Source organism: Haliotis cracherodii, unplaced genomic scaffold, assembly GCF_022045235.1.
Source record: "Haliotis cracherodii isolate W230 unplaced genomic scaffold, xgHalCrac1.p SCAF_13, whole genome shotgun sequence".
Classification (NCBI taxonomy): Eukaryota; Metazoa; Mollusca; class Gastropoda; order Lepetellida; family Haliotidae; genus Haliotis; species Haliotis cracherodii.
Genome location: NW_027266268.1, coordinates 11,455,380 through 11,475,218, shown reverse-complemented (window position 1 = coordinate 11,475,218; position 19,839 = coordinate 11,455,380). Strand labels below are relative to the sequence as shown.

At 40.4% G+C, this 19,839-nt stretch overlaps 1 protein-coding gene across 2 annotated transcripts in view; it reads left to right on the top strand.

The window, feature by feature from the left end:
- LOC139459617 (CCN family member 2-like) overlaps positions 1-19,839 on the top strand; it is a 96,637-nt gene that overhangs the window by 71,414 nt on the left and 5,384 nt on the right. For both annotated transcript variants that reach the window (XM_071241198.1, XM_071241197.1), the window contains exons 3-4: positions 10,858-11,151; positions 11,957-12,156. In XM_071241198.1, the coding sequence (XP_071097299.1) occupies positions 10,858-11,151; positions 11,957-12,156 (494 nt within the window). The remainder of the gene's footprint in view (positions 1-10,857; positions 11,152-11,956; positions 12,157-19,839) is intronic.

Sequence of the window (19,839 nt, the reverse complement as noted above, 5' to 3'; positions counted from 1 at the left end):
AATAGGGTGGTCACATCGGCTCCATCTGCCGATCATGTCGTTTTGAATCGGGTTCAAATTGACCATATACGGTGATCAGGTCACTTGAATCGGCGGTGAAACTAATCATAGTCATCAAACGTTCTTCATATTGATGATCAGGTCGTTTGAATCGGTGGTCAAATTAGCCATCATTGATCATGTGGGTGGTCATCCCATCTGTATAGGGTGATGAGTTCATTTGTATAAGATAATGTGACCAAATGACCTATATAGAGTGACCAAACCATTGGACTTGCAATTGGGCGCTAAAATTACTTGCTCAAATATTGGTACCGGTCAAACAAATCAGATGGTGGTCACACGCATCAGGCTAACAGTGATATCATCGTCGAAAGCAGTAAAGTTGTTTCTTCTATCAAGTATTGGTTTTCGCGATCTCATGAACAGATACACAACGCCATTACACGGTGCCAGCCAATTAACGAATCTAGTATCTTACCCTAATAGTGCAACTGCCAGCCTCGTTTATCAGGGTCATACTGTTCATGTAGCTTGATGGAAAATGTACCATGAAGACGTTATTTACGGTATCATCTGGTAGATTCATCATGACATCGATTTCTAAGCAAAATGCATCATCTGTATCTAACTGACCTCATTATTTAACCAACTGATCATGTGATACGGACATGTGATATAGACACACAGAACATGATGCATTTGCCTTGTCGATATCAGGCGGGTGTGAAATGAACACGCATCAATCACTGAAACAGAGTAGACATGTATAGACTATGATAACGTTTCCTGGACCGGTAAGAAACAGTGAGTGATTTAGCCCTTTGCAATTCACTACACTTCTTAAGCAGTCGATTCGCTTACACGATTGAATGAAAATAATCAGATAATGCTGTAAGCGAGATAAATTGGGACGGTTCAATAACTCCAATTAGGTCTACAGTGTTCGTCAATACCTAGAGGGAATATGAGGGTCAGACATAGGAGAAGAAATCTTTGAGCTGAATTCGGCGGTTCCTGCAAGTACAAGAGCCTTGGAACCGTAAGAAGTCTTGTACTCACGAACTGCTAAGGTTATATGGTTAATGATAACATATTTTGCAACCAACACAATCAGTATTCGTTCATGTTTCATTTCATCTGATAATGCTACACAGGTATACGACATGTAATAATACGAACATATTTAGGATCAGGAATTTCTAGACATGTTTTGGTGGTGTTTAATTTCAGTATACAATAACATGTATTTACAGCATAACTGCGTCTTTGCCTGAAACAACAGAGAGTGAGTGATATTATTGATGTGTTTCTGAGAATGCGTCTACCTATCTCTACACACGGAAATAAGGAAACAGATATCACTGTTGAGTGTTACATCTAACGGCGAACGTGTTACTTCTAGCCAAACAAACCGTAATTGTAACACTACTTATGCAGTAACATTGTGTAGGTTCTACATCGTTGGGAAATATTAGTTTATATCGTCTTGCAACATTGTGCAGGTTCTGCTAAATCATTCTTAGTTCATGACATATTCAATTTGTGTCAACATTATGTAAGTTTATGTATACACGATGTTACTAATTCGTAGCAACAGTAGTTTATACTAAATCATGCATAATTCATGTTACATATAATTTTTGGCAACATTACGTTGTTTATACAAAATCATGCGGAGTTCATGATGCATATAATTCGTAGTAGTTTATGATACATTGAAATTGTGTCAACGTTTTGTAGCTTATACTGCATCTACATGTAATTCATAATGTATACGGGGGCACGGGTGGCCCAGTCGTCTAAGGCGCCGCGATTCGCTGTGCAGAGTTGCGTCCCTTGGGCACGCCAGAAATTGATTGTGGGTTCGAATCCCGGTTCGCCACGATTATGTTTCTAGGTTTGTCAGTTTACGGTAAACGTCTGAGACCTACATCACTTCGGGCTTTCCTCCCACATGAAGCTGACACGCCGTGATATAACTGGAATACTGTTAAAATCGGCGTTAAACCCAACTCACTCACTCATACTTTATATACTTTGTAGCAACATTGTTGTTTGTACCTAATCATATGTAGTTTGTTATGTATATCAATTTTGGCACTTCATAAAATTTATCTTAAGTCATAAGTGGTTCATGATATAAAGGACAGCCTCCGTGGTCTAGTGGTAGAGCGTCCGCCCGGAGAGCGGACGGTCCGATGTTCAATCCCCGGCCGCGTCATACCAAACGACGTTAAAAGATGGTATTTGATATTAATACCTGCGTGGAGCTCGGCAGTAAGGGGCTAAAACAAGGACTGGTCGTCTCGGAGTCTGTATACAGTGTCTGATTGGGTTATTCATGTAAAAACAAGGCATTGTATCTCAATGAGCTTGCACTATACAACCGGAATTAAACAGGACTAGTACACGCAGCCACACTCATACACACAATCACACGTGCATTCACGTGGCTATACAAGTGCAATACCATTGAACGCAACATTAGAACCCATTTCACCTCACTATGGTGTATAGAACGTTTTGAAACATTATACAGAGGTGGTGCGTCATTATGTGCACTGCCTCATTTCACTGCAACCTCATGTTCCTTATACTGTCGTAGCAACACATTGTACGTGATCATGACAATATTATGTAGTATGTACGCGACAGTAGTATGGCACGGTATGTAGTTTCTACTTTTTTTTGTAGATTATACTCTAATGGCTATGTCATGCAGCCTTTTTTCTGCAGTTTCATTGCAACATGATGTAGTTAATACTCTCATGGCGACAGTAGCATGCACGGTATGTAGTTTATACATATAGGCTATTTGTTTTGTAGATTATACTCTGATGGCAATGTCATGCAGTCTTTTCTCTTTTGGCAACTTATACTTTGCAGTATCATTGCAATATGATGTAGTTAATACTCTTATGGCGACTCAAAGTATTTTATAGTCCCGTGGCAACATTATGTGTCCTGTACTCACAACTTTATGTAGTTTATACAATGCTGGCAACACACACCCAATACATACACTCCTATAGTAGCATTACCAGGTCATGTGTTGTAAGCTCTTCAATGAAGTTTGGGACATCGTGTCAACATTATGTGTACTGTACTCACAACTTTGTGTAGTTTATACATTGCTGGCAACACACACCCTATACATAACTCCTCTAGCAGCATGAGTAGGTCATGTGGTGTTTGCTCTTCAATGAAGTTTGGGACATCGTGTCAACATTATGTGTACTGTACTCACAACTTTGTGTAGTTTATACATTGCTGGCAACACACACCCTATACATAACTCCTCTAGCAGCATGAGTAGGTCATGTGGTGTATGCTCTTCAATGAAGTTTGGGACATCGTGTCAACATTATGTGTACTGTACTCACAACTTTATGTAGTTAATACATTGCTGGCAACGCACCCCCTATACATAACTCCTCTAGCAGCATGAGTAGGTCATGTGGTGTTTGCTCTTCAATGAAGTTTGGAACATCGCGGCAACATTAGAGACAGTGTAGACTTTAGAATGTGGATCGGTATATATTCGTAGTTGATATCTTGCCAGAAATATATGTCACAGTTTTTCGTGATTACCGACCGGTGGTGAAACCTCTGTCATACGTAGAATTGCATCCCTTTCAGAAGCTGCTGTTCCTTGGTTCGAATTCACGATTGTCCATCAATAGTCTCATAGCGACACCATGACGTGATTAAGTGAGTGAGTGAGTTGTGTTTAACGCCGCTTTTAACAGTATTACAGCTATATCGCGGCGTGTCAGCTTCATGTGGGAGGAAAGCCCGAAGTGATGCAGGTCTCAGACGTTTACCACTTCGGTGAAATCCACGAGCACGAGTATGGTGCTGACAAACATAGAAACATAATCGGGGCGAACCGGAATTCGAACCCACAATCATAGGTTTCTGGCGTGCCCAAGGGACGCAACTCTGCAAAGCGAATCGCGGCGCCTTAGATGACTGGGCCACCCGTGCATCATCGTGATTAAGTACAATCCGCAGCACAACATCACCTTGTTTACGAAACACATGTTACTGTTTACCTCCAACGTCATACTGTAGATACGGCCATGAAAGGGTAGATTGGGAACCTGCCCCTATGCATAATAGGTCCAACTCACCGAAACATCAGCATGATATCACACCATCGCGTCAGCCAATCGGTAGAGACAGTTGCAACAAGTGGAGGCTCTAGAAACCTCAGCTGTAACTATGTCACACACGATACCTTTATACTGATGCTATCATACTAATCTAATTGTCTGCAACTGGTTAAGCCAGGTCTACGCACAGAATATTTGTCTTGGACAGTTGAGCCAGATGCGACATGAATATATTTCTATAAAGAAGACGAACAGATGTACGGGACTTGGTGCACTGGCCTACACCACAAAAGGATGGATAGTCGTTGGGAAGACCTTTCCGAGGTAATGGTACAATATCGGCATAAAAAAATTGGATAATTGCGGTGAAGTAGGCTTAATTACTGCCATTCGGAGAATTGTGTTTCGGAGATAATAGATGTTTCTAGTGGACAGTAGACGTCTTTATCCTTCTTGCACGATAATGTCATCCCACAAGTGGCCGTAGGTCACAGCAAACAATTCAGTCTTGCGCAGCACGTTCAATACCGACCTGGTGCAATGGTTAGAAAAAGAAAATTACACACTTCTCTGACAATATTGACGTAAGGAGGAAAGGTGTGTTTTATATGTTTGGATTTTGTCTTCTCGGGCCATTACCGCTTGTTAATGTGTCTCAGACGCACGCACATACACATACACAAACATCACGCACACGTTCTCACAGCACTCAGGTGCACACACACAGACACAAACACACACACACACACACACACACACACACACACACACACACACACACACACACACACACACACACACACACACACACACTTCACACATATACATCACTCACACCACACGCAAATATACACATTTTACACCCACGCATCACACACATATCACGCACATACACACATATATACATACACTTCACACACATACATCGCATACAACACACGTACATACACACTCATCACACACATAATCACACACACATATACATCACAGAGTTGCAAGGAGACACAACAGCACATATTCACACACGAATTCAAATATATATACATTATCAGTTAGCTTTCGTAACGATGCCACGGAGTAATCAACTACATCGTGGCCACAGGAGAATGGCAACCAATTTGGGGAAAAGAGGCTATGATGTGCTCTGAGGTATCTCGCAATTAAAGATGAGATCGTCAGTGCCACTTTCACCAATAACCTGTTACACTAATTTAATAGAGAGTATCTCCTTGTAAGGGTACTTAGTACAATGCCTAGATCTAGACTGACATATCCTTCTTTGATCTGAAGATAAAGTAATATGTGGGTCATGGAAACGCACCTAATACTATATTGCTTAATCCTATTATAGACTGAACAGCTTCAAATTATTAACCTCTGCACTTCCTGGAATATGTAACGACTCAGATAGTTCTGACCGTTCCATTTGAAATGTGTAATAACCACATATCAGGATTCATTGATTTCATATGCAACGTTTTCTATCTATAATGTGCAGAGTTGCGTCCCTTATATGTGACTGGAACTTTTGGCCGTGGGTTCGAATTTTAAGTTTCTTAAAGATTATATTCCTTGGTCTCTCAGTACCATACCAGTACTCGCGGTTTCATCGAAGCGGTAACCATGTAAAGCATTTATCTCGAAGTCAGTGACGTCATCGGATTTGTTCTATGACGTTTCCATCTTTGTAAAAGTGAGTCAGTGGCATTCAGGTTAATTAAAGTAAATGTTTAAAACCGATATCGTTGTTTCTTTTTATTTGATAACAAATTCCATCCATTTTAGCAGTAATAAGGGTAACGCTATTTTTTTAGGGCATTATCATTTGCAGAAGCCCTCGGTCTTGTCAACTGCCCTCCTCCGTCGGGCCGTAATGGAAGGCCTCGGGCTTCTGCAAATGATAATGCCCTGAAAAATAGCGTTACACTTATAATAAAGTTCCTCGTTTGTCAGAATACTGTGTGATACTTTTCCTACAATACGGACAAAACAGTTATAATGTTGCTCATACACCTGAACACTGTGAACACATATTCCTACCCTACTGACATCAGTGTTCCCCGTAAATATTCATACCACATAACACTAATCCTATTGGGTGCGCGGGGTGCGCGGGAGGCCACATCATCGTAGGCGCCGAAAATCGCTGTTCAGAGTTGGTCTACGCGAATCTGAGTACTGTGGGTTTGAGGACAATATTCGCCTTTATCATGACCCCAGGGCCATAGCTGTACACGTCTATTTCACCTGTGGTGTAATGCTCTATGATCTGCACCGCTTTCCTAACTTTCCTCACACAGTAAACTACACATAGTGACACCTGTACACCTGAATACTACATAGCCATAATACTATTCCTACAGTACTGACATCCACGTTGTATCTTTACATACTGGAACCATCTCCTGTTAATCCGACGTGGGTAATCTAGCCATTCTGATATGCATTATTAAAACCTTCACAAACCCAAATACAAACAAGAAGAGAGTCGTCAGACTTGGCATTTCAAATGAGTATGGTATTCACACTAGACCATCCTGGTTTACATAATGCCTGTTAACGACGAGAACAGGAACATCGTTTACTTGGCCCCATCACTAGTTCTTGGCTGCAAATATTAATATAGTCATGTAAATATGATATTTGCACCGCATTGGTCAATATCGGATAAAAATCCTTCCCTTTCATTATCAAGAGTTATTTTGGTGAAGGGAAACCCTGATCCGTATATCAAACAAAAATTGTAATTATCAAGATAATTCAGGCCGCAAAAGATTGGCTTCCTTTTTCAGGTAATAGTCGAGACCTTTATATTACCATAAAAGACGCAGGTTTTATTGCAATAGTCAGACCATGCACACACATTTGGGTTAATCTCGTTATATTAAATGCTCTGATGGGTTGGTGCTTTATTTAATAACCAAGACAAGCCATAAACAGCTTTGCCTTGCCAAATTATTCGATTTACTCTACAGGCAATTTTATTTCATGTGAAATCAATTGAGTGGTTGCCTTAACGGGGAAGCTGTTTACATGGTACCTTCACCCACAATGCAATATCCAGCCATTTGTGTCGGCTGTTAGGCTTCTTGTTTAGGGACTTAATACGGAGTCAAGTTCAAGATCCCTTATGAATTTGGAAATTAATGCTGTCATAGCACATAATTCATACCTGTCAAGTCTTTGAGCAAGTTGAATAATGTCTTTAATATTGTGCCGGGTTAGAACTATTACCCAGAATTTATCCATTAAAGCACTTTAATTGTATGGGATAAAATTCGCATGTCAAGACCAGTGACATAACGTTTGTTTATATGGAAGGGTCGTGGTGAGGTAAAATGCGGTATTACGCAGCGTTGAAGATTAGTGTACTTATTTAGCGCGTGTGTGGGTGTGGCTGCTTGTACTTGTCGGTTTTATGGTCACTAACCCATCGAGATACCATGCCTCAGTTTTAGGTGGATGCCTTTCTCAGCCACAGTATACTGACTGCTAGCCGACCGTTCCTTGTTTTATCCAATAAATCCCGAGAAGCAGCCAGGGAACAGACAAATCCCATAGTCTTTTGGTATCATGCGACCACCGACCTTCCGTTTTCCGGGGCAGACCACGGGGTGGTCCCTTATAGAACAACGCAGTCTCCCTCTACCTGATTATAGAAAACGATTTTAGTTAACAGTTTATGTTTGACTTCGAAACGTCTAACCTTGATTTCTTATGTACTTTGATGGTGCCTAATTAATGGCAAGCCATTTGAAAACTTTGAGTATTGATTACAAGCCCCCACTCCCCCCCCCCCCCCCCTCCCAAAAAAAAAAAAAAAAAAAAAAAATGTTGTCATGTTGTGGAAATTAAAGCGTACGTTCGTCATGTAGAAGACCTGGTTTCAGATCGAGGACAGACTCCTGCACCACCATCGACTATTGTAATGTCTGTGTTAGATGATGCTATTATAGCGTTGAGATCGCTTTGTGGTATGGGTACAGTTGGTGATTCTGATTCTTGGTGTCCCCAGACATGATACAGTTGGAATATTGATATACGGTAAGGTGTCAGTTAAGACACCATCATCGGGATGTGGGGGAAGATATGCCATGCCTGTCAAAGACATCTTCAGACAGCAACTTGGATGGATGTTGGTTAGGCATGTTAAAATGGGGAGACTATGTGTGTATTATCAACATCTACAATGTTCCTAAAATCCCAAAGAACGATCGCGTGACCTTATACCAGTGTAGGTACGAAATCGAGCCAGTTTGGCCACGATGAATAATGTTCTTAATGGAACGATTGGTATTTGTATTACCTTTCATCCATTATCGTCTCATATGCACTGTATAAACATCTCAGAAAGAAAAACATCCAAAATGAAAGCTGTAAAGTATGTTACCTTTGCCTGAGGACATCCTGAACTCAATTAAGATGCATTAAAGGGGGGAAAGTATTGCAATTTATGGACATATTATGAATAGAACCGACACTCATATTGGCCAATTAATAACTCCCGTGGTTCCTATACGTGACAGGCAATATTAATAATCTAGGATGATAAAGATATTGAGTCTTAAAGAACCTGTATTCACTTCACCACAGTCAGTACCTGCCATAAAAATCGGAATAATGAATAACATCATAGATTGTTTTCAAAGCGGCTCAGGGGGCACGGGTGGCCCAGTCGTCTAAGACGCCGCGATTCGCTGTGCAGAGTTGCGTCCCTTGGGCACGCCAGAAACCTATCATTGTGGGTTCGAATCCCGGTTTGCCCCGATTATGTTTCTAGGTTTGTCAGCACCATACCCGTGCTCGTGGGTTTCACCGAAGTGGTAAACGTCTGAGACCATCACTTCCAGCTTTCCTCCCACATGAAGCTGACACGCCGTGATATGACTGGAATACTGTTAAAAGCGGCGTTAAACCCAACTCACTCACTCAAAGCGGCTCATAATCTTAACTTAAAGCGTTATTTAGTTCACAACCATAATCAACAACCTACTCAAATACAAAGTGTATATACTCAAAGTTTGAATTTCAAAATAGCAACACAACACAGAGTACCACACAACAAGCACCTAACGCTACATGTACATTGAAACCTTTCACATCTTACGACATTACGTTGCACAAAAAAGATTAACATTATGATGTTTTCCCAAAGGCCTACATATAAGCACACGGTCATTCTGAAATCTGAAGCATCTTTAAAGAGGAATAGATGATGAAACATGAAAGCAGCACAGATGATAGAAAGATGTATAACTCGATCAATACAAGACTCGGAAACAATAAATGTGTGTAAAACCTACAACAATGTATTATGTTTTTCACTGAACGTCATGTTGTTAATGTCACGAGCATGCTTATCACTGACAAGAGGATAATGTTAATTGCCTATCTAAAGTTTATCGTGACAGTAATTTATATCGAAGCCCCCCCCTCCCTTAGCATGAACAGATCGCTTCCCTGGATAGTGGATAGTGTCTGTGCACGGAGAAGGCGAACCCTGTGTTTCGATCCCCTGGTAGCGTTAACCAAGCCGTGCTTGTTATCTTGTCTGGCCCTCTGCATTAAAGTTAAAAAACACGGAATAGTTGCCTGGTAGCTGGTAGCTGGTAGCTGGTAGCTGGAATGAACCGCCAGGCGTAAAACAACAATCACCCAGCATGTGGATTTCAATGTTTAAACTTCTAATTTGAATACAATTACTCAGGACAAAACATATATGCAATGTCTCTGTAACTCTCGCTGACAGTTGATAATGTAAATTGCATATACGCCGATTATCGTAACAGGCATTAACCATGTCATTGTCCATATCCCTGAATGTATGAGGGGCGATGGGGTAGCCTGGAGGTTAAAGCGTTCGCTCGTCACGCCGATTGCCTGGGTTCGATTCACCACATGGGTACAATGTTTGAAGCCACTTTTTGGTGTCCCCCGATGGGATATTGCTGGAATATTGCTGAAAGCGGCATAACTCACTCACTCACTCATTGCATGGATGGAAAGATTTGTCAGAACCACCTCGGGAAAAAAGGGAGAGAATAGATCCATTGTTCCCTGAGGTTCAACTTAAATTAACCGGTACATTACAGGTATAGTGCTGACAAACCTAACAAAACACTCGAGGCGAACTGGGATTTTACATTACAACAGTTCCTCTGACGTGAACATGTACAAGAACAATATCCTCCATATAGTTTGCATGGGTTCATTCAGGGAGAAGTAGTTGTATTGCATTCAATGTTCAAAAGAATATTGTTTCAAAAGACATACATTGCAAGTGACCAATGGAATCTGTTTCAGTGGATAATCGAGACTGATTATTCTCTGGCGTTGACATTATATATTCACATTAACGTAGGGTAATACACAACAAATATCCCGTATTTAGGGACCGACACGTCATATTCTGGGGTCTTGGATTTTTGGTTGAGGTAGAATGTCTCCAAGACGTGCACTGCTTTCCTTTGAACAGAGCATCTAGCATGTCCAGTGATGGTGACTTAACCAATGCAAGCAAGCGAAAAAACAGTACACAATAATTTCAATATTTGAGCTAACGGACTTATCGGTTTTCCACGTGTTGGCCTTTGGTATTTATTCAGCAGAGAAATCCCCCCCCCCCCCCCCCCCCACACACACACACACACCTACATACACACACTCTCCACACCACACCCAAACATCAAACGGTGGATAATAACCTTTGGGTCTCTTACATTGAATGCTTTTATTGTAGCGAAAGTGAAGAAGTCTTGTACCATGGATGGCTCGACTTACCATGACGGGGAACAGTTTAAGCCTGACTGCAAGCGCCTGTGTACGTGTCAGAACGGTTACTATGGGTGTGTCAGTCTGTGCCCCCAAGAAGACAGCAAGCCGTCCCTCAAAAACTGTAAGAACCCCGCCCTCCTCCCCGTCCCGGGCAAATGTTGCAAGGAGTGGACTTGTGACAAATTGGAGGACTTCGCTTACAGAGACAGCTCCATGGCGCTCGAGAGCCAGAACCTGGTCATGTACAGACCCTTTGTTTGTAAGTATTATAGATCTAGAGCTCTGTGGGACCTTGTCGTATTCATAACCTTTGTTTGTAGGTATTCGTACTGATGTTCTGTCGGACCTTGTGTACAGATCCTTTGTTTGTAAGTATTATAGACCTAGAGTGTTGTGGGACAGTGTAGTAGTAGTGAGTTGGGTTTTAACGCCGCTTGTAACAGTATTCCAGTTACATCACGGGGTTTCAGCTTAATGTGGGAGGAAAGCTGGAAGTGATGCAGGTCTCAGACGTTTACCACTTCGGCGAAACCCACGAGCACGAGTATGGTGCTGACAAACCTAGAAACATAATCGGGTCGAACCGGGATTCGAACCCACAATGATAGGTTTCTGGCGTGCCCAAGGGACGCAACTTTGCACAGCGAATCGCGGCGCCTTAGACGACTGGGCAACCCGTGCCCCCTGTCATGAACAGACACTGTGCTTGTATCCGAACCAGAGTTATGTTGGACCTTGTCATGTACAGATCAGTTGTTTGCTAGTATGGCACAACTCGAATTCTGTGTATAGGTATGACAGAATTATATTTCTGTTCACCTTGAGACTGTCAGATACCGACCCATTGCCTGAGTACGTGCCGTGGATTTATATCGTAATACATACACAAGTAGCATGTGCAAATGGCAACCCTTTCTGCCACGGAACGTCACCGAGACACACGTTAAAGACGAACTGAGTGAAGCACGGCAAACCTACTGCTAATATTATCCAAATTTTGTGGCATTATGATATTGACAGAAAATACTTTCTATGCTTAATTTGTTCCAACAATGAATTTTCAGCCCCTCCAACACTGACAACTCCAAAGCCTGCTGTGACCACACCCACCTGCCACTTGACGTCAACGGATTGGACGCCTTGTTCTGTGACCTGCGGTGTGGGCGTGTCCGTCAGGGTCATTGCTGATGTCATCAACTGCAAAGCAGAGCAGGAACGTAGAGTGTGTTTTCTCCGGCCTTGTGGGGAAGAAGTTAATACTTTGGTAATTATGACACCCTTTTTTATCGGACAAAAGTGTTTAAAAAATGACACAAAAACAGCTTCATTTCAATTACATTGCCATATCGAAGCCTCAATTGATTGTGAAATACATTAAGAGCCAATGAGTGGTTGTGTAAACATATAGTTTCTGTAAAAATATTAATGACAAAATGATTTTCAAATCGACCAGCATCGAAGTGTAACAGAAGTTGAACGGAATTGAAAAATCACACACATAATGGCACACGCAAATCGATGCAATGGAAGTATATCCATCACACTTAGTTATCACATGGTCTGCTGTGTATTAAGCAATTGCATGATTTGCCGTCTATTACAGTTACGTTGCACTAGACCAGAGCGAATGAACAGATTCGATGAGCAAAGCTACAACGTTTTAGTAGAGTACATAAAAGTGCTTGTTACTGTGATAGTTTGGTATATTGGATTCTACTGATAGTTACAGCTAGTCGAATGTGAGATTCGAATTCACAACCAGTGGATCCTAGTAGGACTAAGGGACATTACTCCACTCACCAGTTCAGTCATGCATCCTGACTACAGCTAATATTTCTAAGTGTTCGTTTTTATGTTGAAAGGGACAGTTTAACGTCGAAGTCACTGAAAAGTTGGAATCAATTTATAACACTGATTGAAAAACACGTTCATGATTTCCAAAATAGATTCAAAATCGTTGTTTTCATCTCGTGCTGTCAAAAGCTAAATTTAATTAATTTGTGTTGAATCAAAAAGGAGTTTTTGATTTCCTCAAAACAGATGTGCATTTACGGTGTTTGATGTTTCGACGACGTCCCGATAATAAAAGATTAAGACCCTTTATTATAATTGCTCGAAAATGCCAACACGATCCCACATAATCTTCACAGGTCTTGACAAGCTAAAAGAATATGTTGACGTATTGACGGTATCTGAAGTTTGGATGACGTCCTGGTCTTTGATAATCTTCCCTCGTCTTTCAACTAACTACAGCGTATGATCAGAAAGTTTAGCAAATTATCTGGTCAATTTCATTGCCACAAGTGCCTATTTCCTAACCAAAGCTGTGTTCAATTTCTTCCACTTACAATTTTGTCCAGAAAATTACCTCAATTACCTAGTCGCCTAGCCGCCATGATGCAGTTAATTGCTTGTTTCTTCCGTCCATTTAGGAACATCTTTTAAAAAGGCGTTAATGCATATCCGCTAGCCCAGTGATCTTTCACTGTCGGCTCCGCGACGAGAACTCCATAAGTGGTTTAAAAACAGCCCTCCTGGATGTAAACGACTAATGCCATCTGACGTCATTGCTCTGTAAACTAAAACCGTTGCGTGCTTGAAAAGTTTTAAAGGTTCTAATATCTTCCCTAAAATGTTGTTAACGTAATTAACTTCACCAAACAGACAATACCGTGATTGATAGTATGAGCAACCAAACATACCATCAATCACTGTATGATCAACCAAACAGACAATACAGTGATTGATAGTATGAACAGCCAAACAGATAATATAATGATTAATAGCATGAGCAACCAACTGGCAATACAGTGATTGATAGTATGAGCAACCAACTGACAATACAGTGATTGATAGTATGAGGAACCAAACAGACAATCCCGTGATTGATAGTATGAGCAACCAAACATACTATCAATCACTGTATGAGCAACCAAACAGGCAATACAGTGATTGATAGTATGAGCAACCAAACAGACAATACAGTGATTGATAGTATGAGCAACCCAACAGACAATACAGTGATTGATAGTATGAGCAACAAACAGAAAATACAGTGATTGATAATATGACCATCCTGATCCATTAAGTCGCATCATACGACGAGTAGGTGACTTGGGACTAATTCTAAGTCGGACTCATCACGGGGACAGTATGTTCCAAGACGTCCAAGATGTAACTAATGGTGCAACTGTGAAAGATGTAACTGTCTTTGTCATTCAATCTCCTTCAACCGTGAACATAATGGTGTCGCATGGTTACACTAAACAAGTAAGCTCTAAATCTATATCAGAATTGTCATTGAAACAAATACGTTTTTCTTTGGGACAATACAGCTAAGACGCACACGTTCCAATATACTTCTCAAAAGAAGTTAAGGATCACCTGATTCTTTCATATTACTATAGTTAATCTCTCATAAATGACATATTAACTTTACCATCATGAAAGAATCGGGTGATCCTTAACTTCTTTTGAGTAGTATATAACAAGCAACTAGAATAAAAAAAACATGTTGCCTGAAAGATCGTGCTGCAGGATATCTTAAAGAGACACGACCAGACAATGGTGACCGACTATGAAGAAATAACATTCATGACGCTCTCAATAAGTTGCACGGATATACTTTTGTTAACGACGCAGTTTATAAGCGTATATCTATTGTTACATTTAATAACAAAGAAAAGATGATGCAGTGGATGCATAATGAGCATTTAGCCAATTCGTTTGGACAATGTCAGAATTTACGTGTTTTCCAGTCAAGCTCCCTGTCCACTTACTGATTTCCCGACGATGAGAAAGAAACCCACAGAATCATTTCCAAAATGAAACCCGTTAAGTGTATTGAAAGATCAGACAGCCATTACGATAATGCGTGTCTGATGGCTTCTCACAAACTTTCCACCTGACTTTGTCGAGAAAGGAGATACGACATACGATTTCCTTTATGAAGATCCGCGGACGACATCGAAAGGGTATTGCACAATATCAGTGGAAAGGTTAATTAATGACAGTACTATTCCAAAGTGCATCACATTGACAATGACCAGGGCTGGTTGGAAATATCACGACTATTATCATATTGAATACATGAATGACATATATATGTCTCTGTGGTTCATTCTGGACAACTAATGTCATCAACAGTAGAAGCGGAAAACAACTGCATAGTTTGCAAGTAAGGTGGTGAACGATATTTATGTTTCTGTATATGTAGCACAAGTTGAGAGAAACACATAACTGTGCTTCATAATAAGGAACCAACTTAGTAGATACAAATTCACAACAGTAGTCTCCAAGTTGGCCATCACTTGACGGACCCGTGAATATCCGGGTTCGAATAGGTCTTCAGCAACCCATACTTGCCGTAAAAGGCGACTAACGGGATCGGGTGGTCAGGCTCGCTGACTTGGTTGATTCATGTCGTCGATCCCAATTTCATGGATCGATGATATTGATATCAATCACTGGATTATCTGGTCCAGACTCGAGTATTTACAGACCGCCGTCTTATAGCTGGACTTCACGAGTGCGGCGTTAAACAACAAACCAACGGAACCATAACTTGACCATACAGTTCCGTAGAGGTGAATCTCGTAGACGAATTCTATCAAAATTGAATGTGATATTGATCCTTGGTTTGTCAGCATCTGAGTGTAATGAGACTTTAACATTGCCTTCCACATTGCGTTGATACACCGGGATATTATTCAAATGGTCGTTTAAATCAAATAAAAAACAGCGATGACACCCTTTCCATAACTATCATAAGATTTTTTTACTGAAAGCAAAGTCAATTGTAAGAACCCGATTATGTCCTAAAACATGTGTTAAAAAATCACTATCAACTAGTGATAATACCAGGGGTTCGCGAAAAGGTGCCGAGCATTGCCCTCCAAGGATGAACACCTTAATATCTTTCAGTTGTTTACGGGTATCATTTAGAAGGAAATTTATTCCCTTTTTTTGTCTTCTGTCGAAGCAAATGTCCGTGTCATATACATTTGACACGCCACTTTACAACCTGGGATTGAACGATTTTTATTTATGTTTTGCTTTGGTTCGTTTGTCCATATTTTTATTTCCAAATTGGGATAAGACTCCTGTCTACCACTTGTGTTTTGACAAAAGCATATGTTCACGTACCACGGCGCAGCTTTCACATGCTCGTACACAACACAGCAATCTCTCCAATGACTTTATGTGAGGGTTTGTCTGTCTATTTCTCCCCGCCAGCAATCTACTTCCAGAAGCCTCATAAACAGATACATGTATGTTCGATGTTCTCATTCAAACAGAAAGTGATTGCTTGATCGATGCTAATCAAAATCTGAAATGGTTTTCTGTCTCTTCTTACATGCCTATGTGGTTTTGGTACGGGGAAAATATTGTTTTAGTGATAATTAGATTAACAGTATACCTATAGCGTTACACGTGCTGTATTCTCGATTTCCAGACACATAACAACAATATCTCCAATATCTAGACTTCGTATATTATAAATGGCCAGGACAACAAGTTAATAGACTGGCTATTTTATCACTTTTTTGTTGTAGTTACTTATATGGATGCATTATGTAATGCCTAAAACAATGAAATTATACAGTGTACATTTGATAATAAGCCAAAGTATTTATGCTCATGTTGTGAACGCCGATATAATGAAAAGTCAGATAGGAAAAAAAGTTAGGATATAACAAACAATCGCATAAAACAAAACAACGAAGTAGCGAAGCATTTTTAATTTCACAAGAGGAATGTTCAGCACGATTAGGAATCTCATAAACGAACATCTGAACAGACGAAATCTGTATATAAGAAATTACTTTGAAAAGTCCTTTGATTTCGTTGTATCAGTTGACTGTGTTCCCATGTCCTCTAAACTGTAGAGGGGCGACGTGTAGCCTAGTTGGTCAATCACGTCACGATGAAGGCGCGGGTTCGATTCCCCAAATGAATTTAACCCCACCAGGAGTCTGCGGTCAGTTGCTTCTCTCTCTTCCAAATGTCAGTCCCTTGGACAAAGATCTTTTTCACAGTCACTGTGCTCCTTTCCGTCGAATCCCCAGCCGAGTGAACTAAACATTCTTCAAACCTTTCTGTTTTCAAAGCCAAACTCAAGCCACATCTTTTTAATAAGTACTTCCAAATACTTGGATCAACCACCAGTGAATAGAAAACAGCTCAAAAGAGTTATTATTATTATTATTATTATTATTAATATTATTATTATTATTTTCAGATTAAAATTTAAAAAATGCAGCAAAGAGGGTTTGGGTGATTCTGACACGGTCAGGCTGGTTAGGCTCATCATAAGCTCAGGGCCTTTTATTATTATTATTATTATTATTATTATTATTATTATCATTCTCAGCGAAGCCTCTGTCTGGTGGCCCCCTTCTTGATATTGCTAGCATTTGGCTAAAATTCTACTCCCTCCCTCTGAGTTATAACAGTACAGCTGTGACCTTCTTACATTATGTATTTTAAGTGTTGAACAGAAAACCTGTGTGTGGGTGTACTCGTTTAAATCACACACTTACATTATACGCTGATCAGGACGAGGTGTAAGAGACAATCCCTGAAGACGAACATCAGCACTGGTTCTGCCAACCTGCATCTGTGAGCTGATGGAACTAGACGCTAGGGAGACAATTATGTTTGCTCCAATGACGTAACTAGGGATGTCGTTGGTTTTGTCATTTAACAGTAGGGAGTAGCAAGTTGCTGGGAAGACTTGACGGCTCAATCAAATTGTTACCTGATCACTCATATGTAATGCGCCCTTGGAATTATTATTCTCATGTACAAAATTGGACTCCTTCATAAACGAACATTGGCATCATGAAAGTCCCTATATATATTGAGCGCTTTTCTCGCTAGACATACTTTAATGTTGCACCGAATTCCCTTGTTTCCCCGACACTACATTGCAAAGAAGGATCCTTTCGCTACAACGCACATTTCATTCACGCTCCACCTGAGGACACAAGGCTACTGGTGCCCCTGAGGATATCGTGGTCAGCTGCCCATTACTTACGAAGCGAAAATAAGAATTGCGATACTGCAGGGTGACAGAAGAATCGGTCTCCCCGGACAAGGCAGATTACCCCTCGACAAAGGCATCCGCAGGGAGACTACACTGATGTGGCCGCGAGTAACAGAGTCTCACCCTCTGCGCTGTGTAAATGCCCCTTAACGATTGCTTCCTCTCGCCTCCATTACGTATCATGCATCATATTGTTTTATTGGCGGATTTGAGGGAATATGAATGATGATATATTTTTTCCCTGAATTTCTCAAATGAATATTTTTTACATTTTTTTAATTTTCATTTCGTTCTTTGAGATTTTCATTTTTATGTGATCATATGATTCCAACTTTTTACAAACGAAGAACAAATATTAATTTTCACTTTCTCACTGTTTTTTTATGAAATGAGTCATTATCTGTATCCTGAAGTCTTTTCTTTCCTGGACATATTTAGCAATGTTTTCTCGCAAAGTTTGTATTTTTTTAAAAGGTTGGAAACTTTTTTATGCTTGTATAAAATGCTAAATCACATCCTCGAATACTTAATGCAGGAGTTTCAAGATTAAGATATAAGGTCCTCCTTGGATGACCTGTGAGGTCATTTATTTCCCTTGCATATTATATCTCGATTACAGACAATAGCCCTTAATTTTGTACACGCACAAATAGATGGTTAAGTCAATTTAGGACTTCACATCAATGGGTAATTGTATATTCAATCTATATTGCGAAGTACGAGAAACTGGGGCAGCTTAGACCATCCCTGTGATATCTCCTTCTCCGAGGTCATCGGATCAGCATTCGGAACTCCTCGGTCCTGATCATTGATTCCGCGAGACCTCGGATCACATTTGGGCAAACATGATATTGATTTTGTTTCAAGACGGACTAATTGTGTTTAATTTGTGTCGTAAGGATGTCACATAATCCGTTCTGCGTGAACCGAGCACCTGTCGACAGGGGAGGCTTGGATTGAAAGCGCTCAGAGATCGATGGTCAAGATTATGGGATGGACGTTATATTTGCACATTGAGAAAAACATGATTAGAAGGATTGAGTGCTTTCTGGGGAAGAGCTGGGATTTGGGTCTCAGTTGCACTATCAATACTATCGATGCCCCTTTGTGATGTACTTGAATGTTAAGGGTCAGTAATGTTCTAAACTGACGTAAATCAAGGGAAAGGTTCCTGAAAATCTAGACGTGTATGTTTCATGGAATGCAGTTTCTTCAGCCTTAGACGTAACGTTGAATATTGCATTCAGGAATATTCGGAATGGATTGATTGACACAGAGGCTATATACGCAGACTGTTGATATGCGTTTGTGTTCCGTTGTTATCTCTAAAGTTCTAAAATATTGGAAAAAAATATTTCCTAAAAAAAAAAAAATCTGGTTCCTTTAATCCCATTAACTCGATATATGGTACAAGACGATGACGTCATGATGCCAGTACTATCATGTTATGCCGACGCTTTACTCAAGCAACAAAAACACCAATATACTTTCGAAGTTCCAGGGGACTTCACTGTTGGTGAAAGACCTAATAAGCACCAATACTACATTGGTCTGTTTGGTTCTGAATGATGTATGTATCATTAAATGTATCATCAAAACGAAGCACTAACTGCATAAAAGAAGAGTATCCCTCAGTGGCCATTTTGTCCTTGTTATATTTCTTGTTTGCATTCAGCTTTACATTGCAACAAACATACAGCTGTGAAATCTTATGAAACAACACTCGTTCAATATGAACTTTGCTGATGGGATGGGTCAATTGATGTTCAGAGTTGTGTCCCTTCGTCACGCCAGGCTCCACTAATCCTGGGTTTGAATCCAGTATTACCCTGATTATTATCTTTGGTCTGTGAGCACCTTACCCCATGTCACAGTGATATAACTGAACTATAACTATAA